Source organism: Watersipora subatra, chromosome 1 (assembly GCF_963576615.1).
Source record: "Watersipora subatra chromosome 1, tzWatSuba1.1, whole genome shotgun sequence".
In the NCBI taxonomy this organism is placed as follows: domain Eukaryota; kingdom Metazoa; phylum Bryozoa; class Gymnolaemata; order Cheilostomatida; family Watersiporidae; genus Watersipora; species Watersipora subatra.
In genome coordinates, this window is record NC_088708.1 from 5,637,275 (window position 1) to 5,661,941 (window position 24,667).

General features: G+C 36.0%; 2 protein-coding genes across 2 annotated transcripts; one reads left to right on the forward strand and one right to left on the reverse strand.

Annotated features, from left to right (window-relative positions):
- The first annotated feature begins 342 nt into the window (after positions 1-342).
- On the forward strand, positions 343-15,640 carry LOC137407773 (KAT8 regulatory NSL complex subunit 2-like). Its single transcript, XM_068094157.1, has 10 exons — positions 343-362; positions 3,755-3,972; positions 6,108-6,283; positions 8,118-8,235; positions 10,459-10,628; positions 12,128-12,210; positions 12,406-12,586; positions 12,713-12,867; positions 14,919-15,045; positions 15,343-15,640. The coding sequence occupies exons 2-10, from the start codon at positions 3,773-3,775 to the stop codon at positions 15,369-15,371; spliced, it is 1,239 nt and encodes a 412-aa protein (XP_067950258.1). The 5' UTR covers positions 343-362; positions 3,755-3,772; the 3' UTR covers positions 15,372-15,640.
- LOC137407810 (translocating chain-associated membrane protein 1-like 1) lies at positions 15,393-23,650 on the reverse strand. The gene is made up of 10 exons (XM_068094192.1): positions 23,465-23,650; positions 21,591-21,648; positions 20,409-20,533; positions 19,913-20,029; positions 19,438-19,602; positions 18,162-18,232; positions 16,572-16,682; positions 16,247-16,378; positions 15,997-16,118; positions 15,393-15,612 (listed from the first exon to the last, which is right to left on the reverse strand). The coding sequence occupies exons 1-10, from the start codon at positions 23,582-23,584 to the stop codon at positions 15,566-15,568; spliced, it is 1,068 nt and encodes a 355-aa protein (XP_067950293.1). The 5' UTR covers positions 23,585-23,650; the 3' UTR covers positions 15,393-15,565.
- Between the last annotated feature and the right edge of the window lie 1,017 nt (positions 23,651-24,667).

Genomic DNA, 24,667 nt, shown 5'->3' on the forward strand with positions numbered 1-24,667 from the left:
GCTCATGCTTTATAACTTGAAGCATTGCAAAACATTGTTACACACAAAAATATTTTTCACTTTGAGTATTTTTTATTAAATTAAAATATTAAAATTAACAAATTTCTAACAAGTATAATTTAGAAAAAGTTGTTAATATAAACGGGTGCGTCATATTTTGCAAGCTGTTACGCAAAAATTCCAATCACTAGCTCGCCCGTCTAATATAACCTGAGTTATCCGTGTAATGTACATATAATACTGTGCACATAATACTGTTCTTATATTTTTTCGAAAAAGCTTTTTTGTCTTATCCCATTACAACCAGCGATCATATTTGATATTATCGTGCCTTCCCTTGCGTCAATTACACCTGTTTGCGGGTATGCTGTCAATTACTTGAACGAAAACCGAGTTTGCATGTTATGAAAATGCAGACGTCCATATTTGATGTGATAGCAATTCTAATAGATATTGAACACACTCACTGTTATAAATCTGCTTCAGTTCAAGTGTACTCTTAATAACCCGTTTATTTGGTCATACCGAATTATGCGCACCTTCTATTCGACTATTGGCATAATTAGCACTATTATTATTATCACTAGATAAATTTAGCTGTACTCCATAAATAAGCATTGTACATTTTTTCGTCGCTACTACCACTCACTTTTGTCACTTTGGAACTATTTGACTTGAATACTATAAAAACGCGAAGAATCTGAACCCTGGAGTAAAATCAGGGCTACCCCCAAACCAGGTTAACCAGGAACTGATACTCGGTTATGATAGCTATGGCACGTTCAATAATTAATCACACTTCGACATTACTAGTGTAAGGGCTGTTAATATAGACTCGTTATCCCACAGCCGATAGCAGACTGTGGATATACCAATGCAACTCTAGCAAGAGCCGACAACACAGACTCTATGTCACAGCCACGAAATATCATATTAGTGCAACCCCAACAGGAGTCGAGAAATCAGACTCTATATCACAGCCGATAAGAGACTGTGTATATACAAGAACAACCCCAGCGAGAGCCGATAATACATACTCTATATATCACAGCCGAGAGCAGGCTGCATATATCACTGCAACTCTAGCTAGAGCCGATAATACAGACTCAATATATCACCGCGATAACATACTGCATATATCAGTGCAACTCTAGCAAGAGGTGGTCATACAGACTATATATCACAGCCGATAGCAGACTGCATATATCAGTGCAACTCTAGCTAGAGCCGATAATACAGACTCTATATATCACAGCCGATAGCAGATTGCATATATCAGTGCAACTCTAGCAAGAGCTGATAATACAGCCTCTATATATCACAGCCGATATCAGACTGCATATATCAGTGCAACCCTAGCAAGAACTGACAATTCAGACTCTATATATCACAGCAAACTGCGTGTATATGCCAGCGCAACCCTTTGATCTAAGCTGTCTAAGTTATAAAATAAGATGTGTTATACTAGAATTGATTATAGTAGTATAGCATGTCTCACATACTAACCAGATTCCAACTGCTTCTCAGATGCAGAAAAAACAGTTTATATAAGCGAGCAGAAGCAAACTCAACATATGATTGGTGGTTACGAGTAGTTGAAATTTGTAGGTCAAAATGGCAGTTATTTAAAAAAAAACGCTATTTACAAGTACATCATGTAAACATTGTGCTACATTTTTGTAATGCATTAACTAATATGGGAAAAGAGTTAATAATAAAACAAAGAATTAACAAATATTCTTTCTTGAATTTTAGAGGATTTTTTGCTCGTTAGTAACAAGGTAGCGAGTGCCTTATAATTCTTTTAGCGGGCGCATTTTAGCCTGTATTTATTCCAGCAAGCGTCTTAGTCTTCGTTGGGCGTTGAAACACATAATTTGAATTCTTTAGTTGGATAAATAAGCCCTGATTGACTCACTAGTATAGTTTTAGCTTTTGCTCCCGTACTTTCTTCGACTTTTCTCTATGCCACCAACATTTAATAAAAAGTTGTCCTTCAGCTTTAGTGGTGGAAAGTCTTTTTCGTAAATTTTACGCAATTTTACTACAGCCCATATTTAACATTATTTGTACACCTTTGGCACCAAATCAAATGAAGACAAAACTGCATGCATTAATACATTGAATTACCAATCCACAATGTTTATGAAATCTTTGATGGCGTATTTTAGAAATGAGTTATATATATGAGCATTCTTTACATATATCTAAGCAAAAACATGAAATAGCATTAAGGAAATTGCCCGTTCCTTTACTCTCTACAAAACAGCCCAACAATAAACACACCGAGTGTTAGCCACCACAATATATGTTTGAGCTATATATATAAATATGCATGTATGTCACTGTACAAAATATGAGCATGCATGCAAAGAGCATGTGCGCAGCAGGCAGGTCTTCATATGCCACCCGGAACAGTCACTGTACTTGGCAAATGATCTCCAGGAGGGACATAGCTGCGGCTTGCCTCAGGGTGTTCAGCTTGCCCCGACCTGCCTAAGCGAGAAGCCAAATCTCGCTCGAAGCGCGTCAAAGATGGCTTCTACGCAGTCGGCTCGTCCGCAGTTCTCTGCCTCTTCATTTAAAGCCTTACGAAGGTGCAACAGCCTGGCTTCTTCCGTCCAAGTATTAGCTTTGGAAACTTCTTGAAACTGGCTTATAGAGTATTTGACATCTCCGGATCCTGAGTACTGAAGCGCCTTAAACTGGTCGGCCGGGGCTTGGGCCTGGGGTACCAACACCAGTCTCTCAAGGATCTCTGCCAGCCAGTTTATTCTTCTGTTCACACTCCTTGAGAGTTGGCCATCCATAATGCTTCTAGAAAAGCTCCGTAAACTCCAGAGCAGCTTGCTCCAGCAACACGGCCTACCGAGTTCAAAAAAATTCCTTTTTACAGGTTACTCGAACGAGTGCTTGCCAACCACCGGGGTATGGTGTTGCTGGTTCCTACGCACAGCCCGCTAGGGTTTAGGGATGACTCTCGTCTCTAGACTAGGTCTTGTAGAGCTGAGTTCCTGACCCTACTGCTGCCACCAGTGTAAAGGAAACTGCATGTTCCTCAACTCTCCACAAAACAGTCCAACCATAAACACGCCGAGTGTTAGCCACCATAATATGTATTTGAGCAATATATATAGATATGAATGTATGTCACCGTACAACAAATGAGCATGCATGCAGAGAGCGTGTGTGCAGTACGACTTCGCTGTAACGATCGTGATGGTTTTCCTTATATCGAGGCATTATGGTAGGCACCGCCATTTTTCCTTTGCTTTTTCTCGGTTGGCTAAACCGGTTCATGGTGACCGAGCCTCCTCTTTTGATAGGGAGCCTCGGCCCAGCTTTGCTGGTGACAGTGAGGTCAGTATCACCGGCTCTGGTCATGGTGCTCTGCTGTAACACTAGTTCGTATGTCAGTCAGATATTTGTACACATTTTCTATCATATGTTATAACATTCGCATGTTTACTGATCATAAGTCCAAATTTGACTGCTAATCTATGTATGTCCGTCTCATATTAGTATAGTGTTATATTAATATAAGCCATGTCTCAAATTATTATAAACCCATCTCATATTAGAATAATTTTGCTCCTTATTAATGCACAACCAACCCATATCAGCATAAGCCCATATCATATTGGAAGGTGTTTGCGTCATACTTTACGGCTATTTGCGTTACAATGGTTTACTATGGATATAATTTTGATTTGCTTCCACACTACAGTCTTGCTTTTTTATTGTCCATATGTAGGCTGGTATTGAAAGCACCATGGAACCAGGATCACAAAAACGACTAGAATGTCGGTATGCGCAGCGACAGTGCAATAAAGTCCCTGTAGATGGCTACCAACTGTGCAAAAATCACATACTGGAGGATAAAGAAAGTCCATTTCTGCAATGTGGATATGTATCGGCTAAGACTGGTAGAAGATGTGTTCAGGCTACACTAAATCCTTGCAAAAGCGAAGGGTAAGATTTTCGTGCCATGATGATGCATCCAGCACATAATATGTATTCTAATTTGAGGATCATGAGTTTATAATCACAGTTTTGGCACATTGAAAAAAGGATTGACAATGCTTGATGAATACAGACTTGAGACACACATGGTCCAGTGTAGCAATTACATCTGGAATGTGGATGATCTGAACAGAATAGAGTATGACAAAGGTTTAAAGGTCAAATCAACTAGTAGGCCCTGGCTTAATGGATTGGGGAGAGTTGGGTTCACTTCTACATCAGATTAGCAACTGTTTAACTTATCTTGCTATTTCCTTTTGAAAATCAATAATAATATTTATTCCAATTTTCTGTTCATCAAAGATCGCATGTTTTATTTTTTGACATGTTATACTTTCAAGTACCAGAATTGCAAAAACGACTAGAATGTCGGTATGCGCAGCGACAGTGCAATAAATTCAGGCCTTTAAATAAATCTCTTCATAGGAACATTGCAAAAATAATATTGTGGATCTCAAGTTATAATTACTATTGCTTCTATATTTCTAGTAGCTATGCTATACTTCATATATTATATAGTTCATTTATATACTTCATATATATATATATATATTATTATAGTTCATATATTATAACTAGAAATTCCCATGTCATACAGCCCACGACCAAAGTGATCATGGAAAAAAGAGAGGGTACTGCTGGCTGTTGAAAAAGTAGTTACAAAAGGTCAGAATTCTACAAAAGTAGAATTCTTTAGTTGCTAAAGACATAGACAAAGACAAGATGACGGCCAGTGTGACGACATGGTGTTCTGGGAGGTTGTATGTCCATGATAGTTGTCAAGTTGTTTTGAAATGAAATTCAAAAGGTCAATTATGCAAAACAAAAGGTTGTATAAAAATCAGACCTAATCTACTACTATCTCAAACCTATGTTTTACAACAATAAAATAAACATTAATTCAAGCTGTAGGCCTAACCTACTGTACGTAATTTAACTAACAACAGCAATAATGAAATATATTTATTATATCTCTGAAATGCAATATTAAAAGTAAAAAGGCAAGCTGCCGTGTAATATACACAGTTTGAAAGTTGTGTTGGAAAGTTGAAAGTTGGTTTTTTTGAATGTAGAATGGTTTTGACAGCGATATGTAACAGAAAGCAAGCATTAGCATTAACGCGTATAGAAGATTTTTGTAAACTGGAGTAAAATGAAGAAATATTCTTGTCACAAGGGGGCATTGTAGTTTGGCCATAGCTTGTGGATAAGATGTAAAGAAATCTGGCTAATGTTCCTATTACCTTCGGTAATTGGACAAAAAACATAGGCTGATAAACTGTGTACTACACTTTCGTACCTGTAAATCGGTCTACGCCTCAAACTGTCTACGTTAATTAAAGAAACCTTCTGCAATTAGACAATGCAATCATTATATACTTCGATGTTGTAAATTCTAACGATTATTCTTATAATTAAATATTATAATAATTTTTTTATAAAATCAAGTAATTCGAATAATAACATCGGCAAAAAAGAAACGATAAATTTTCAGTACTTTTATGTTAATTACAGAAACCTTTGGCAATTAGACAATGCTATAGACTGGTGAAATGTGCACGTTTTCTCATGAAATGCGCACGACTTACTAGTTCTACTATTTGTCGCACGGCCTTATTGACGTTTCGTTGGCCGGTCTTAAATTTGATTAGAACAAGCTTGTCAAGTTTTTATCGCAATCTTTGGCCAAATTAATCTGTCTATTTATGTATAATCCGATCAGATGGGTTAGTTTTAGGGTCTTGCGGTAACCTTTCAAAGACTTGGTAACATATTTAATTAGGTTTATATGTGTTTTGAATCGTTATTATATTTATACGACTCTACACAAAAATGGTTAAATTTGTTGAGATTTCGGAACAAGGGTTTGCAACGGCCGTTAATGAATAATTTTCGGGGGTTGTGTGCACATGTGCATTTATCATAAATCTCCCAAACCAATCGCTTCGCTCGTGTTTGGTCGTGGGATTACTGCTATCTCTGTTATAGTTCATATATTATAATTACTACTATCTCTGTTATAGTTCATATATTATAATTTCTACTATCTGTGTGCTAACCATTGCTAGCCCATGTTATTGTAGTAGTCTTTGTCTTCAACACACAACAAGAATTAACCGAGCGAGGCGCGCTGCTGCTAAGAAGCGGAAGTCTTGCCTTTCCTTAACTTGTCAATCAGTGCTGAGGGAGTTGGGTGATTATGTTGAAGAAGGTTCTGCGCCAAGTGTTTTAGCTGATACTGGGCAATCTTTATTAGCTGGTTAGTACATTTACTGATAATCCGTGAATAGTACAAGGTCTGATCCAAAAGTTCCCGGAATGGAGTTGTATTCTCGTGCATATTCGCACGATAGAAAAACCCATTGCAGGGTTGGCTGGGAAACACCTCTGGAGTGTTGTCACAAAATTTCAAGCTGCTATAACAACGCGTTCTCATGTGAGCCGACGATATGTCAAGGTCTGTCAGGTGCTTTCGTCGAATAAAAATTTTTTTTATCGTCATGTCTAATAAACCAGAATAGCCATTTGCATTAAATTTTGGGTGAAATTAGGGAAAACAAGGATATTACGACCTTTGAAATAAAGTTTTGATCATACCTGAAAGCTTCCTTAAAATCGTTGCAAGCGTGCATCCTGAGCTCGTTTTGGTCATCAGTTAGCAAGCTTGGCACGAACTTCGCTGCAGCTCGTTTAAATTGTTAAAAAATTGTTTAAATTGTCAGTTGAAATTTTTTAAACAGTTCTAAAACTAAGTCTAGTCTCTCCAGATATCTCTAATGGTTAAATGTCGATCTGGCATAACTAGTGACCTCACACTGTCAATTTACGAGCAGGTTCTTGCCGACGCTGTTCTGCCAGACCTCGCGTCATCTTCAGTGCTGTCTCTACCTTCACAAAAACGTTTGTACCACTCAAAAATTTGTGTTTTCTTTAGACCAGCATCTCCAAAAGCAATAGTTAACATTTCAACTGTCTGAGTACTTGTTTTCCCTAGTTTCGCACAAAACTTAATGCAAATACGCTGTTCCGATTGATTAGACATGACGATAAATTTGTTAAAAACTCGACGGAAGCACCGGACAGACCTTGTCATATCATCAGCTCACATGAGAACGCATTGTCATAGCAACCTAAAATTTTTTGACAACACTCCAGAGGTGTTTCCCAGCCAACCCTGCAATGGGTTTTTCCATCATGCAAATATGCACGAGAATACAACTCCATTCCGGGAACTTCTGGATCAGACCTCATATAGCACATCAGTTGATTTTCCCTTTCAACTCATAAACCACAAATCATTTTATGTCACTTCATGGCAGGTTTTTTCAATCGCTTCGACAATTTGAAAAAAAATTTAATTTCTTGTTGTGAGTTGCGCACATTCTTTGTTGATTTTTGAAATTATCTAGCTTGAAAGCTGACTGGTTAATGTGCCAATTTTTACGCTGATTTGCTTGTTTGATAATGTAATGAGAGAGGATCTTTTGCGAACTGGGATTTCTAAAATTCAACGTAGCTCTATCACTTTGGTATAAAAATGCATTCGGGCCTTGGCAGTTGAATGTTAGCAATGACCAAACTTGTTGGATACTCTGTTTGCATGTGCTGAGACTCCTAAATTGTGAAATGTACCCATAATCTCTGAACATTAGCTTAAGACCTGTAGGAATATTGATAGCTAAATTAGGTGAGTTGCCGTGGTAAACTCTATGCACATGTAGGTTGCTGTTATCCAATTTCTTCCAAACAAAAAATCTTTGCTATAATAAGAGCCGTGTCCTTTCATCTGTCCGAAGTCCTGTTAAAAGTGTTTAGAAAAATAGATTGCCTCGCACGGGAATCAAACCTGGGCATCAGATTTAAAGGCAAGCACATTTCCACTACACCACTCGGTCACTACCATTTCTTGGAATGATCATACGCATTACTCATGACGGTCTCTCACTGTGCACGGGACTGGCAAGCAAACTAGTATGGATAAAAGTAGTAGCTACACAGGAATGTTTCAAGGCTCTGATTTTTAACAAGGGACATCAAAGGCATGTATTAGGGACTGGATTATCAAGTGCTAATTAACTGGCCATTGCTTGCAGAACTCGCGAGCTCAGACAACTCCGACATAGAGGAGCGAAGCTATCCTTCAGATGGCATGCTCTGGCAGCCAGACTCTGACTCAGAAAGTATAGACAGCGAAAATGAGGACATATTCAAGTAGGAAATTATCCCCTAAAGCTTCTCAATCCGTATTAATATGCATTATGGTTTATGGTAATGTGATTAACTAAGATCAGAATGTATTTCGTGATTCATATTGTAAAAACACAATTCAAAACTTGCTTAGATATCCTTAAAACAATATACAGTGGACTCCGCTCAATGTGATCACTTTTGTTAGCACCAAAAAATTATGAATATAGCCGATTGATAATGTTAACCAAAACAATGAAATTTTCATTTTATCGTTCATTAGGTGTCGCTAAAGTAAACAAATAAACGACGTATTTAATAACCATTTAAATAAAAGAATTAATGTATTTAATCTATATATATATAAATCTCAAAGTTTGTGTGTGTTTTGGTTTGTCCAGCTATAGCTATTAAAATTTAGGAATGAAATATCCATTTCATCTGGATTTGATCTCAGAACCTTCCATTCGCCAAGCAAATATCTTACCAATTAAGCTACACGAAATGCATCGCATTCTGAGGTGATATGAGCCGTTATGTCCGTTAAAATAGGCACAGCATTCTGCGTTACGCAACGTGACTAAAGCTTGCTCTCACGGCTCATTGGTAAGATTAGCAATACGGATAGTAGCGTACTCAAATTAGTCTTTGGCATTGTGCCAGGCAAATGGCAAGGGCAGGTAACTACATTACCTGCAACTGTTTATAAGCTGTTTTTAATATCCATGCAATGCCTAGCATTCATCTAGTAAGCAACAAAACTTACAACAGACACAGGACATGATCTATTTAGGAAATTGTCCAGCTTTGTCTGCTTGATAACTTTTTGCAGCAAATCATTTATAAGGGACTCATAGAGGCAGTTCAAATAATTTATAAGGGACTTATAGAGGCAGTTCAAATAATTTATAAGGGACTCATAGAAGCAGTTCAAATCATTTATAAGGGACTCATAGAAGTAGTTCAAATCATTTATAAGGGATTCATAGAGGCAGCTTAAATCCTTTATAAGGGACTTATAGAGGCAGTTCAAATCATTTATAAGGGACTCATAGTGACAGTTCAAATTATTTAAAAAGGACTCATAGAGGCAGTTCAAATCATTTATAAGGGACTCATAGAGGCAGTTCAAATCATTTATAAGGGACTCATAGAGGCAGTTCAAATAATTTATAAGGGACTCATAGAGGCAGTTCAATTTATTTATAAGGAAGAAGAATTCCGATAATATTAACAGATTGATAACATTATCCGTGATTACATGAAGCGGCTTCCACTATGTTTGCAGCCACATGGAGGTTATTGTCCACCGCCGTCCACTCCTGAACTTGTTTTGTGTCATGTTACTTAGTTTTTTTTAGCAACAATTGTTCTCTATTGTAGCAGCTTGTGTATTTTGTTCATTCAGCCGACAAGCTATTATAACAGCTCGCCCTCATTTCTTTACCAAAAAACATTAATTACGGGTCGCAGAGTTAACAAATCTTTCTAAAACTCTCCCGCAATAATTTTTAGAAATTGGCCTATTATTTTGTCACAATTTTGATCTATTTAGGAAATTGTCCAGCTTTGTCTGCTTGATAACTTTTTGCAGCAAATCATTTATAAGGGACTCATAGAGGCAGTTCAAATCATTTATAAGGGACTTATAGAGGCAGTTCAAATAATTTATAAGGGACTCATAGAGGTAGTTCAAATCATTTATAAGGGACTCATAGAAGCAGTTCAAATTATTTATGAGGGACTCATAGAGGCAGTTCAATTTATTTATAAGGGAATCATAGAGGTAGTTCAAATCATTTATAAGGGACTCATAGAAGCAGTTCAAATTATTTATGAGGGATTCATAGAGGCAGTTCAATTTATTTATAAGGTACTCATAGAGGCAGTTGAACGTGCAAAATGAAGCAGTTACTTTCTTTTTTCACAAAATTAAAATCATAATATTGGAAAAAATGGACAACAATAACCGATATACTGATTACAGTAAGCAGGATATTTGTAACGCATATTGTACATTCGGGGGGGGGGGGGGGGGGGGGGGGGGGATCAGAATTCCGATAATATTAACAGATTGATAACATTATCCGTGATTACATGAAGCGGCTTCCACTATACATGAATTGAGATGCTCATGGGTAACACGCAAGTGCTACCACAGTCGGTAAGCCAACGATTACGATTGCCCAGGTGTATAAACCATGCGTTTGTGAATAAAAAGCATTAGTCTATTGTGCCTGGTTGTAGATATGCTGAGGTGTTCACAGCAGAGGAAGTGACGAGAATCGCAAGAGACAAACTTATACGACTGCAGTCGCTCTACATAGAGCAGTTCAAGTGGCTGCACAATGTGCTGAAGGAACGGAGAAGGGAGTATCTGCAGGCAACAGATGGAGTAGAAGATTTTCATTGCACAGGTTTAGTTGCATTCATAATTATTTGTGCCACATGCTCAGTGAAGTGTGACACACGGATAGCATTATATAAGTTGCTTTAAAATTATGGAGTTGATGACAGTTTGTATTTAATAAAAATACTTACGAGTTTATTTAAATGACTGCCTTAAAAAAGGTGTAGCACAAAAATATTACAAATTAATTTGTAAATGGATTTTCATGGTTGGGTTTATTAAAACCATTTATGGCTTTGTCTTTCTCTGTCTGCCTTTTATGCAATGCAGCATTCAAATGCTGCACACTAAACAGTTTTATTGCTGCTTACGCAATACTTTAAATTGAAAAAGGAAAGGTATGTTAAATTGCTGTTGCAGTTAAATGGAGAGCTTTTGTAAATAGGTTTCATAAATAAGTTTTTTGTAATATTGAAAGAATTTTCATGCTGGGTTCTCAGAAATCGACATGGTTAACTTTTGCTGATTTTTGAAATAGTCAAATATCAACTTTTGCATTTCAATTTTTAAATTGAGATTTAGAATTTGAAAGAATTTGTTCTTGACATGTGAAGTAAGTTCAACATCCAAAATTTAATCCAATGAATATACCTAAAATAGCTAAATTTTAATGACATCTAATGTAAGTTATGATGAGTCGTGCCATGTATTTTTGTCGCTCTGATGAAGTACCTATGCATTGCTATGCTTACACTTCAATAAAGTGTCTTTAATGTAAAGTAACAACAAAAACTGATTTATTGATTATTACATCATTAATTTATTTTTTACGTATAATTTAGGTTTTTACATAGTTCTTTATGATGCGTTTGTTCTATCCCATATATGAGTACTTGAAGTATTTATCATTGTTGTTTATGCTTAAAATATTAGGAATTACATTGTTTCCACATATCAAGCAAATATCAGTTGAATTAATTCAGTATGTTGTGGTTTGACTGTATTACAATGGCAGTATAATGCTGCCTGTTATGACAGACAGCATTATGTATTAGACCTAAAGTCCTTGGCAATGCCTACTTAGACAGTAAGTTCCATCACGGCGCAACTCAAATTAAAATGGAAGTAGGATCATTTGTTTCTGTGATGAATCTCAGGCTATCTTTAGTATCACAAGAACCGTGGGTAATAAACATGAGGTAGCAATATTGCTTTGTATTTGCGTAAACTATTCATGATTGGTTGAGTTGGTAATTGGCTACGTGGCTATACTGATAATGATTCGCATTTATTATTGACCTGCGCATTTATTATTGACCTGCGCTGCAACTCATGAGCAAGTGAAATGAGTGATTATAATTTATGATCTGAGGAGATAACTCCTACTTCAAGCTACGTCATATGTTCTGTAACAATTTTTTGAATACATTAACTTTGTTAGTATCAAGCTGCCTTTAAAGTTGCTCAGAAGTTAGAGCTCTGTTCAAGAAGAATTTAAGTATTTATTGTTGACTGGCAAGCAATTGCTTGTCGTCTGTACTTACCTTAACACATGAATATTTATAGCTAAGGTTGGCGACTCTCTACGTGATGAGGAAACACACAAGCAATACAGAGCCATGAAGAAGTATCATCACCGCTATGGAAGGGTTAGTTTTGTAGTTTTCAATCACTGGATTGCTTCATCTCCATAGACATATGATAAATTAATACAGTTGTTCGACCCTTTCTTGCTTTAAATGTCCAAAGAAACAGTGAATTGCTAATTTGTGTTTTGTTCTTTACGCTGTTATAATCCACACCCGTTTTAACCACAATTATACTCTAAAATTGAATTATTGAAGGAAGCTCTGCTGTACATGAAGTCGCAAGAGAGGAGGAAGGCTGCAGGTAGTGGCTCATCTACAGACATCGGTCATCACAATCGTTTCAGAAATGCTTTCAAGCATGGAACCAAATATTGCTCAGCAAGGAGTGCCAAGTGCCATGAAAAATCTCTCCCTTTCACTAAATTCTGTCTGAGACGTATCCTTTCTGGCAGCCATTGCAGTATTTGCAGTACTAATCTATTGACCACTTTTCATTTTTTACTAATTTCATGTAGAATACCCCAAGAAAATTGTCTTATTCTCCTTAGAAACTGTTGCACAGACATTGAAAACGATTCAAAACAAGCCCTGTTTAAGCGATGTGGTTTCAAAGCTGTAGATGATGGCTTACGATGCGAGAGAGTGGTAGTTGGTGTCGATTCAGATTCACGATGTCACTATCATGCAAGCTTAGAGAGAAAACTTTCAGATCCCACGGTCGGTATAATTCTTGATTAGTGTTTGTCAGCTGATACTATTAGTTTCCAAATTTTTGACAGAACACCAACCTTTTGATGACACTATGCTTGGTCTTTGCATTCGCCAAGCACTGCTCTCACTGTAGCTTTGTATGTGTCAAAGGGAAGGTTATGTAAATACGCCTGAGAGCACACCAGCGTGTGAGATGTCATATTGGGAATCAGTCACCAATTTAAATATCTTAAATGGTATAACATGAATTATTGGAGCATTATCCAGGCAATAATATGACCTCTTGCGAATAATAGTTTTATCAAATTATACATATTAGCACGAGAATGTTAGTAATACAAGGTGAGAAAATGTAAGCATCTAAGACTTTGCCAATTCAATATCGGGAAAGGTTATCGGTGGTCTAACTAATCAAAAGACAAATTGGGTATAACAATACACTGAGGGCTGAGATAGCTAGCCGCCTGTACAGTAATAGGACTTGCATTTCATCTCCAATTTTACACTGTTGTCCTGGGTGCAGCTCTGAGAACATGAATGACTGGCTTGTTGGGAGGGTGCTCCACGAGTTGTATAATGGAAACAATTCCATGATAAGATACTCCTTTACAATCCTGCTTGCACAACAGTTAGTTGAAAGTCTCCTCTATTTGATCGCCACTATAGCGGAAGAGTTGAAAAATAGAGCGCCACTTCCATTTTACCACCACTTTGACATCTTAACGAACCCATAATAGCAAGTGATAATTAAAAAACTGTCCACAAAATTGTACTAATAATGACTCGGTTACATCAATAACAATTAATTCTTTCGTCGTTTATGTTCGTATCGAAGTCCGTTTTCCAATTTTAAAGTTTTTAGTTTTTTTCGTTAAAACCTTGAAAGCAGCAGCATATAAATCATCAAACTGTCTCAGGCTAATAGCAGTTCCTTTGCTAACACGGTTTTAATATTTCGACGTATGTGAAAAACGTTTAACATTTATGACGGGATATAAACGACTAGTTTTAGGTTAAAAGTTGTGCTAAGCGCCCATGCGACTAAAATTGTATCATTTTTATGCAAAATGCAATGCGGAAATGTTTTACTCTGCTAAAGAAATTGTTTGGACGATAATAAATCAGAAGTGCAGCAGAAGAGTTGAGGTCAGAAGACATTGTGAAAGGTATTGAACAGCGAGAAAAGGAAATGATTCCATACGAGAGCAATGATCAGAATGCAACCTGCTGAGCAAACAGTGCAAATATTTTTGTTTCAAAAATGTCAATCTTTGTTTCTGTGTATATTATAAGTATGGTTTGTTTATGTCACTTGTTCCTGAATCTATATTAGTAGCATTTGATAGATTATCATTATATAACTTATAAATTTGCAGATTTATAGTACATTATTTGACAGCATCCATCTTAACTTGGCTTACAATGGATCAACGCTCATAACTCCTCTTCTATTGCACATAAAAAGCCAGTTTTGTTGCCAACGTATCAATGAGTGCAATAAGCTTTTTCGTAACATAGGTACAAAATAAAAATATCCCATCAAATTTAAAAGGAAATAAAGCACTAAATTGAAAACTCCAACAAATTGCAATGCAGGGCGCAAGCAATAATATCATTGCAGATTAATTGCAAGCAATGTAGTATATCAACTGGTAGTGATATTTTTCAGTTTCCCAATGCATATTTATTTAGAGATCTACGACAAGTTGTAAATACGTTACCAGCTTTCTCGTATCTAAAAGGGTTAATGCTATTCTGCCCGACGGAAAATACAAAATATAGGCGACATTCACTTCACCCGTGAAAGGTTAAATTTATCTTGCCAAAATTCTGATCAGCTATTTGGAAAATACAACCCTAGCCTCTATTTGAACGCCACCTCTATTTCACCGCCACTATAGGAAAAGGGTTGGAAATAGAGCGCCGTAGTATTCAAATAGAGGTTTTACGGTATATGAATATCTACCTATTAAAGAATAGAGAATCGTTACCTTTGCAACCTGAGTGCAAGTGTGTGTTTTTATCTTGAAGTTATCGCTTATAAATATGCTGCTCAGGGGTCAAACTGCTATGAGGAAAAGACAGCACCAGCAGGGTTAGTAAATGAGACCGATGAGCAGAATTGTGACGAACACTCTGGGTTGCTTGCGGATATCTGCACAACTGAGAATTCAGCTGAAACAAGTAAGAACCGCTGCACAATTTTTCAATTTATCCACATTTTGATGTGATATGTGTTACCATCACTAATACTAATGTTCAATTTACTGACTGATATGATAGATTGCCTGATCCCATTTAAAACTTAGCCTAGCCACTGAACTCATGTCTTACACCCATTTGCTATACCCATTTGTTATACCCATTTGTTATACCCATTTGTTACACCCATTTGTTATACCCATTTGTTATACCCATTTGTTATACCCATTTGCTATACCCATTTGCTATACCCATTTGTTATAACCATTTTAATTTTAGGTGCTGTGCAAGATGAGCCCGAACTGTAAGAAACACATTTGTTAGAAAGGGACAGAAAATGTGTTGTATAAATTCTGACAATCAAAAACAATAATTAATCAGACTGACTATAAAACAGGTCTAAACCTATATGCTACGTATGCAGATCATTCATGCAATACTGGTTATATTAGCTGAATACTAATTAAGATAATGTTCATCTCCTCTCTTTTCCTGTCCATCATCATTGCTTTTTCTTTGATCCCTTTGTTGAGGGACTGCCATTTGCTGCTGCAATAACAAAAAATGGTGTGCACAAGTGGCTGGTTGGCTTTTGAAGCTCTCTTTCACCAGTCGCAAAATAGGTCCAAAAAAATCCAAATCTGTGTTTACATTTTATAGTACAGGGAAATCCTTGCTTTTAGTGTGTGTGTGTAGCAGGTGTTCTACTTCCAAGGAATACTGCCAAGTGTGAAGAATATCAAGCGAAGACTAACGACAGGTCGACACACTAATTACAGTTCAACAAAAGGTTATTGACACAAACAGGAAGTGTTGTTGTACCCGATTCACAGCTAAAGTTCACTTGATTGGGATAGACAGTCATAAAAATTGTGATATCATGAATCAGTATGGCTGAGATGAAGCAATATTGGGGACAGTGAAATAGCTCACCTTTCATTGCTTTTTTCTGCTGAGGAATTCCTGCCGCATCTCTTTTACGCTTCATTTGGAAGGTTATAAAGTTCCATGACATCCAAGCTTGCATTATGCAAATCGCAGAAAGACTTGTCACTCTACAAGATGTAATCAGATAGAAATATCTGACCAATGACACTTTCAAAAACCCTGTACATGTGTACGGCTTCAACTCGCCATTGGTTTTGCAATATGGGTTCAACTCGCCATTCTTTTGCAACCTTACCTTGCAACCATCGATGTACTGGAAGAGGGATTATTTTCATGAACCTGTCCAAATCCAAACCAAAACGTCAGCACAGCAATCGCAACAGTTGCCAACCTTACGAGTACAAAAAGGTAGCTCCATAGCTTGAACCTGTCAAAAAAGGTGCATGAAGACAATGCAATTAAAAGGTTAAGCACACATCGGGGAATCTACTACACATACATTAACTTTGATGAACAATGACCTACCAAATATTTGCAAAGGCCAAAATCAACAGAGCAATGAACAAAATTTATGCAGCAATGACATAACTGGTTTAGTGAGATAAATAATACAAACATACCCGCCCTGAGCAATATGCTGTAAATCAAGAAAGTAAAACACTCTGGCCACATGAAATGTTCCTTCAACGAGGTAATGTATAGCAAGCAGAACCAGCAATACCTTGTGGTAACTGTAACAAAATCAAAGGCTGTTGATGAGATATGCTTGCAAACAATATTCGACAATTGGAAGCTGTGAGAATTTTCTTCAATCGTCACCAAATATAACGGATTCATTTCTTATTTTTTGATCCAACTGATAAGTTAATAACTATGCAGAGCACTTTTGTGAATGCATTTTAAATATTTCTTACTGACTAACAAATCAACCATAGTACGCCTCTGATGAAACCTGATGAGGAACGATGGTAAATGATGAGAAGCATTAAACTATAGCTTAAATTGCTAAGTATTGAATAATAGTAACTCCTACATTTACATCAGTTGAAAACTAATGGACGAGTATTTACGCCTATCTAAATGGAATTATTTTTCATTCTTCATGAATACTGAGCGAATACTTAGGGTGCACCATTCGAACTGCAATTAGCAGAAGAGCATTTACAGCCCACTCTAACAGTATGCAGTATAACCATTACAACTGAGAGATAATAAAATTTGAAATTATTACATGATTGTCAAAACTGAAGTGGCTCAGCAATATTTTGTAGCTCTGAATAGAGATCAACAATTTATGACTAAAAGGTCACAAGTTCAATGACTACTGAAACAGTAACTTCTTTGAATGCCTTTGTAGTTTGTTACAGAGAAGATAATGATTACGTTAACTGAATAGTTGGTAGGTACCTGATGGAGGATAGAAAGTTTTTGTGTTCAAGTCAATTAAGACTATCATTGGAATATTTCCATCTTGTACTTGGATGAGTTTTACCAACTCACGCAAATGGAAAATGAAAATGGACAAGCAAATAAAACAAATCAATTGTCGCGCCAAGGAGCCAACACACCTCTAAAGTATGTACAATAAATACATTAAGATAATACTTGCAAGATATATTCCATGCTAATTTATAGTGCTAAAATTGTTATTCAGTTAGAACAAACATATTGGTGTTTTTGAGCATGTTAGAGCCTGGCCAAGGTTTTTTTAAAATCAGTGAGTAATGTAAAGCACAAAGATTGACCGCATAGTTCACAAGCATGTTAATCATTGGTGGAGGATTTAAGATATAGGTTTTGGTTATCAGTCTATGACTCACAAGTGATGTGTCAAAATAGTTTCCAGTAAAGGTAGTTTGAATAAGGTAGTGCTTTTGGGGAAGTGCTACATGTCTTAAAAACCTTTGCAAGCTGGTAATTTTTGTGCATGCTTCTCAGAGACTTGACTGATGACCAAAGACAACCAGTTAATAACCAAAATGCCAATAAACTGGTGTTCTGCCAAGTTTCAACACATACACGAAAGCTAAACGCTTCTTACTACCACTAAAAGAAAAACCATTCTCTCATGCATTTGTAACATGATATGATTGGACCGTTCAAGCTCTACAGAATCAGCCTGCTGGCCTGCTGTCTCCTAATAATTATCTTTGTCAAACCATTCGCAAATGCTAGCATAAACAACCTTTCTTATTGTACATTCTACTTACTGCATGGCATATCCAGCAATGATGGCTAAGAGGTATAGGGAAGCATATTCAACCTTCGCAGCCATGTCTTCCTGCAATTGATATGGGTGGGTATTATGAGAAGCGTATGACACTCTGCGTATGGTTTTACGTGCCAAAATGGCTCACCAGGTACTATTAAAGATATAAATGAATAATAATTACTTATTAAATATTCTAGCATTTTAACCAAAGATGTAACAATAATTTACCAATTTCATTTCAACAAAGCTAGAAATAAAATCATGAAATATTATTAAAAAGATGATGGCCATAAAAACCTCTATTGATTAGTATTCTCTAATCTGCCTAGTGTTAGCACCAGCATGAGTGAACGCAAATTACAATGTTAATACATAATAACCATAAGTTGTAGAAATCCATAGACTGTGTCAAGCAACAATTTATTTCTTTCTGAAAATTAGTGTGCGCTCACTTCTTTTCAACAATTCAAAAGTGAAAACCCCAAAAGATTGTCAGCTTATCAATAACATTCTATCACAGGCTACACAAACATAACATAACAACATTATATCACAGACTACAGAAACGACATAATACTGGTTTTTCTTATGCAGATCTATTCTCATTTAACTTCTAATTAGCATCAATTTAATGAGTGATGCAGCTTTTAAAATAACATACATTTGAGTGCTAAATTGGCTGAATAGCTGCATTTATGCTCTCAAATACCTTTGCAACAACATTCTGATTTACTCAGTTTAGAGTTACTCTCTCTTGCATATTTGTGTTACCTCAACTGTGATCTTTAGCAATTTTTATTTGCGGTTCCAAAATAACGATTAAGCATGCTCAAATTACGACGAACCTGAATTTGCCAAAACTTACAAGCGTAAATATCAATACCCAATTAATCCCGCACCAATAAATTATTTAAAAGATTTACCACAAGACGAAAAAACTGATACAAAATTATTAGAGTGGCTAACCCAAGTTATCATGTGTTGAAAACGACAATCATCTCCCTAAAATCGGTATCAAGTAAAGGCTGGTCACAAAACACTTTGTGCTGACCAATTCAAATTTAGAAACCTCAATAATGTTCAATATAAGTTTAGTTAGGCCTACAGTCGTTAAAAATATGGAAACGATCAATAAAGATCTTATAGCACTAGTGTATCATATAATCTAAGCCTTTGGTTCACTGTGAATACTTTCAAACATTTGAAATATTCAAGCTCTGTCTCTATAGCGGCCTTTAAAGTGCATACTTTTCACACATTCCAAGTCCATTTACCTTTTTTGTTTTGGTAAAGTAAAGCTCTGGGAAAACATGAACCCAGTAAGATATTTGAAGAATATAGAAGAGCTTAAGTGCCCACTCCATGGCAAAATGGCTGTCTGGAAATCCGGTCCAAAATGAACTGATCAACTTTGCATAACTACCTTCACTTTTAAAGGCCTACAACGAAAACATTTTAAAGGCTCGTGAAGTTGAAATAAAAATTTTGAACAATGATAGGAATGACTTGATAGATGCTTCCAACCCAACATATTGCCATCATCATACAACGCAATCCAATTGATAATTGGCAACTTTGACTAACTATTAATGCGCTTGAAGTACATACGCGAGTTGTTCTATCAATAATGGAATCGCAACTTCTAATGCATATAGAACAGTAAATCAGTAGACGTTTTTGTGCGCTTGGGCTTATTAAAAATATTTACAAAAAGAGAATTTGCCGTCAACAAAAGTGCAAGTAACTTACATTCCACAAGAGACTGCCAGCAAAGACGAAGGAGAATGTATAAAAAGCAGCCAACTGTCCAGACTCATTGAACTTGGCAAATTTGGCCTTGGACAGGTTCTGCTTCTTGTTGAACTTCTAAAATTGAACAAAGTACACAAAATATTGAATGATTAAAATATAAAACAAGACATAAACTACTAAAGTTCGACTAAACTGTGCGGACCAAACTCTCCAACAAAGTTGAAACATTTATAGGAGACCAAAATGCTTTAGAAATGAATTTAGAACACCTTCAGAACAAAAAACTGCTTGGATAGTCATTTGCATTAACGAAGGATTTCTCCACTAGTTCTCTCACTGCATGACAGAAAAAGCAGTGTCAATACATCTGATAGAGGGCACCAGTGCAAGAGCTGTCACGTTGATAACCAGTGAGCAACTTGTGACAAATCATCAGCATTATAACATAAAAAAGTATCACAACTGAAGTTTCCCGATGTTTTTCATAGCTTACATCCAGGATGAATTCTTGAATGACTGCATGAGCCAAAATCATTATGAGGGTGTAGAAGAAGACTGCGAGGACATCCTTCATCCCAGGTCGATACAGGACAAGGTCAGACCCATCTGCACCAACTTCTACAACCAATGAAAAGGATTACTTATCAGCAGCTTTTTCTTCCAGAAATGTTCATATCATAACTGAGGTATGCGAAAATCTGGAGAAGGCTGTGTCTGGTGTCACTAACACTAGTCTGGTGAAACGAAAGAAATTTACCAGCCAAATCTAGCCAGCAACCATGGATAAAGACAGAAACAATTTTAAATACAATGTAAGCTCCGTTTAGGCATCAGGTTTATAGTCAATTTTAATATGTAAAACTTGTCAAAGTACACCGTTTTGTTCCTTAGTAGTTAGCATTTCGTTTTATTTTGCTTTTCATTCGAGGTTATGTCTATACATGTAGTGATGTATGCAAATCGTGAGGTAATCGGTAAGCTGCACAATTTTTCCTTAATAATATTCCATTGTTTCATGGCCTTTGCTATTGAAGGTAAGATTTTCAATACGAAACAAACTGTGAAAATCCATCTCGAACCAAGGAATGTTAAGCGTGCAGCATGAATATAGTAAATATGCAATATAGAAAAGTAAATAAAAACCCTAAAAATATAGTTTAATTATTTTTAATATATTTTGCACAAAGTGTAATTACATATTGTTTATTTATTAAATACAGTTTTGGCTGTTTATTTTCTAACTATAAAAATATGTCTTGCATATCATACTATTACAATATGATTACAATTTATATCTTATGGCATCAGCAAAAGTACAGTTATGTAGCCCTTTGAACCAAAATAATTTTATGGTTGAGGTCGCCATATCATGAGTAATTGTATTACAATGTTCACAGCACTATAAAGATTGAGAACTGCAGCGCTACACCAACACAATCAATGGCCCTTCCGGAACATGTACTATTATAATTTGTTGTGACCTCAGTAACCGACTTCAATGAAACACAGCGGAGCCAAGGGAACAGCACACTGAATTGTAAATATAACATTCACAACTAGTTAGATGAGTTACACCGGCAGAGCACGTGGTTTTATTTTGCTATTTTGAGCGAAGTAATAAAAGGCTAAGGTAATTTGTTAAGAAAAATAATTGGGAGACGAGCAATACACTCACCTTCATAAGTTACATTGTGAGAAATGGCAATGAAGCTTGAAGCAAGGGGATGCAAAAACTAAAACAGAAAATGTAATCCCAGTGTAAATATACTAAAAAATCACACGTACTACAAACTTGGGCTGCAGTTACATGTATCCAATGATCTTTCAAATTGAAACTGCGCATAACATCATTATGTATGAATTTTAGTTCGCTTCAATGTTTGATAAGCAGCTAAAAATAAGTATAGAGCCTATGAGGTGAATAAAACCCTTTGCAGAGACCAAAGACGTGTCGCTTGATAACGCTAAAGCAATCGCCGCAAATGAAAGTTATAGTTGGCAACTGAATATAAGATATGCAGACAGAGCTGGAGGTTAAATGACTTTCATAAACCGCTTAGTCAAGCCTCCACTGAAACCATCAAACCCAACCAACATTGTTAATTCCTATTTTACTTACAAATGAACTCTTTTTAATATAGCTACGGGTAATTTATTGTGCCATCTATTGCAAGTCTCATTTTAGATGAGAATTAAACTTAAGAAATATGTTTAGCAATATAGTTTAGCAATTGCATAGAAACAACTGAACAGTTTTGAATCTGTTTATAAATTTTACTCTAGGATTGTTTCTGTGCAGTGGATGGGTTTCATAATGTCAGAATCCATGAAATAAACTACTCTATATAAATAAGGAAGTAGATTCGCAAAAGGTATATTTTGCACATATAAACAACTGAAATTTCCATAAAAAATTCACCTTAGCAGTGCTGCGTTCTTCATACACTACGAACAGTGAACAAGACATTGCACTTTAATCAAAACCAAACTAGCAAAACTTCTCATTTTTAGTGTCTAAAAATAGAAACTGAAAGCACATCAAAATCTGGAGTGTAACACAAACCTGAAGTTCCAATTCATTGAAATTACTAGATATGACAGGATACCATAAAGAACATTTTAGAAAAAAGCAATCGATATTAAAAAAGCTAAAGAAACTCAAGAACTTAACAGAAGTACTAATGACCTGACAACCAGTGTCATTATGACATGCTAATTACATAAGAAATTTTAAATTCTTCAAGAAGTGAGTTTTTCTTACGCAGACTTGTTGGCGAATATGCTCATACCAATTCTATTGGGTAAGACATTATGTACAAACCACAAATTGCACGGTGCCAATCTTACTGTGTTAAACATTTAAGGTTTCAAAATTGCACCATGCAATTAACTAAAAACAGCCAAACAAATTCAAACCCAAGAGACGCCTTATACACAAATGCCCAAACAGAACCCCATGTATAACATTGACATAAACATGTTATCTTATCAAAACAAGAGAAACTGGAAAAATAAGTCAATTGTTATTTCAGATTCCTGGAACCTAATACTTTACAGGTTAATCCGTTACCTTATGGTTACTACAATCACGCAGAACTATAGAACGTACTTGATTTAATATATATGCTATGATAATTCGAATAGCAGAAGTAGCCCTAACAAATAAGAACACTTCTTAATGAAAATCTTTAACAGGCTATTTTGTATAGTCACCATAGAGTCAACGAAATGTTATAATCAAATACATCTACTGATGTATCTACAAAATGGCGACAATTAGTCTGTAGGTAATATATTATTCGTGTATACCTACAAAAACCTGTATAATCCATCTGGATTTTGAGAGCCATATATTTAGTTCGAATCGGTAAATAATCATTAAACGTTGTATACATATAAATATATAGATTGATAAAAAATGTTATATATATACCTGTTATATATTCAATTATATATCGACATAGCTAGCAAACAGTCTGATTAAATTAGTTTAAATATATTTAGTTAATGTTTTAGAGACGATGAAAAAGAAAGTGAAATGACACATACCTCTACCATGAGCCCAAGCATAAACACCATAGCGATAACAGCAACAATATCTGCGTGGTTTTGTATAATGAATTCATGGCTCATCACCGGTGGACTCTTTTTCTTTCCCTTCGGAGCCATGTTGCGGTATTTACAACGTTATGGAGACGAATGAAACTGGGAGCCAAATGAAACGTAGAAGCCGGATCTTGATGTAACGGAAGTTGTTGTTAACGCCGCCTCGAGCCTGATAGCACCGGAGCCTGTGTTTTAAACTACGGTATATCGAGCAAAACGGTCAGATCTAAAAAAGACAGCAATTTGTGAGTTTCTAGCTCGCAGTTCCTAAATTGGTTGCGGAGCGCTCACAGAAATAAATTTTGGCGCCTACAATATAACTGCATGTTGACAAGGTCGTTTTCACGGGAACTACAAAACTGCTACTGCGAGTTGTACTGCGTAGTTGTCGTAGGCTGTTGTTGTAAATGTTTTTTAGTATACTCTTGAATAGGACTTGTACATTGATACTATTATTATTACAAACTATTATGTATGTACTACATTACAAAATGATTATTTTATACGACTTAAGAAGGTTTTAGCTTGCCTACAAAACAGTTATAGTTTTTCTTCTAATTACAATACAAATTCGTACCTGACTTGACAGCAAGTATCAGTTTAGCTACAAAACAGTTATATTTCTAACAAATACATATTACACCCTGACTTGGCAGCAATTATCAGCCTAGCTACAAAACAGTTACATTTCTATTAAATACATGTTAGAACCTGACTTTTCAGCAAATATTAGCTTGGCTACAAAGCAGTTATATTTCTATTAACTAGAAATTCCCCTGTCATACAGCCCACGACCAAAGTGATATTGGAAAAAAAAGGATACTGCTGGTTGAGAAATGCAATATTAGCAGTCAAATAGCACTACAGTGCAATAGGATAACTGCAATAGTAGCTGTAATGTACTGGGTATTATTATGTACAACAAACAGCAATAATGAAAGGAAAAGATTATATGTTTATATCTCTCCTCTGCAATAGGAGAAATGCAATATTAGAAGCCAAATGGCAAGCTGCTGTGTAACATACACAGTTTGAAAGTTGGTTGTGTTGAATGCAGAATGGTTTTGACAGCGATCAGTAACCAAAGTGAAGAAATGGGTCATGATTACAGAAACCATGGTTAAGTCGAGTGTGTGACATTTAAAG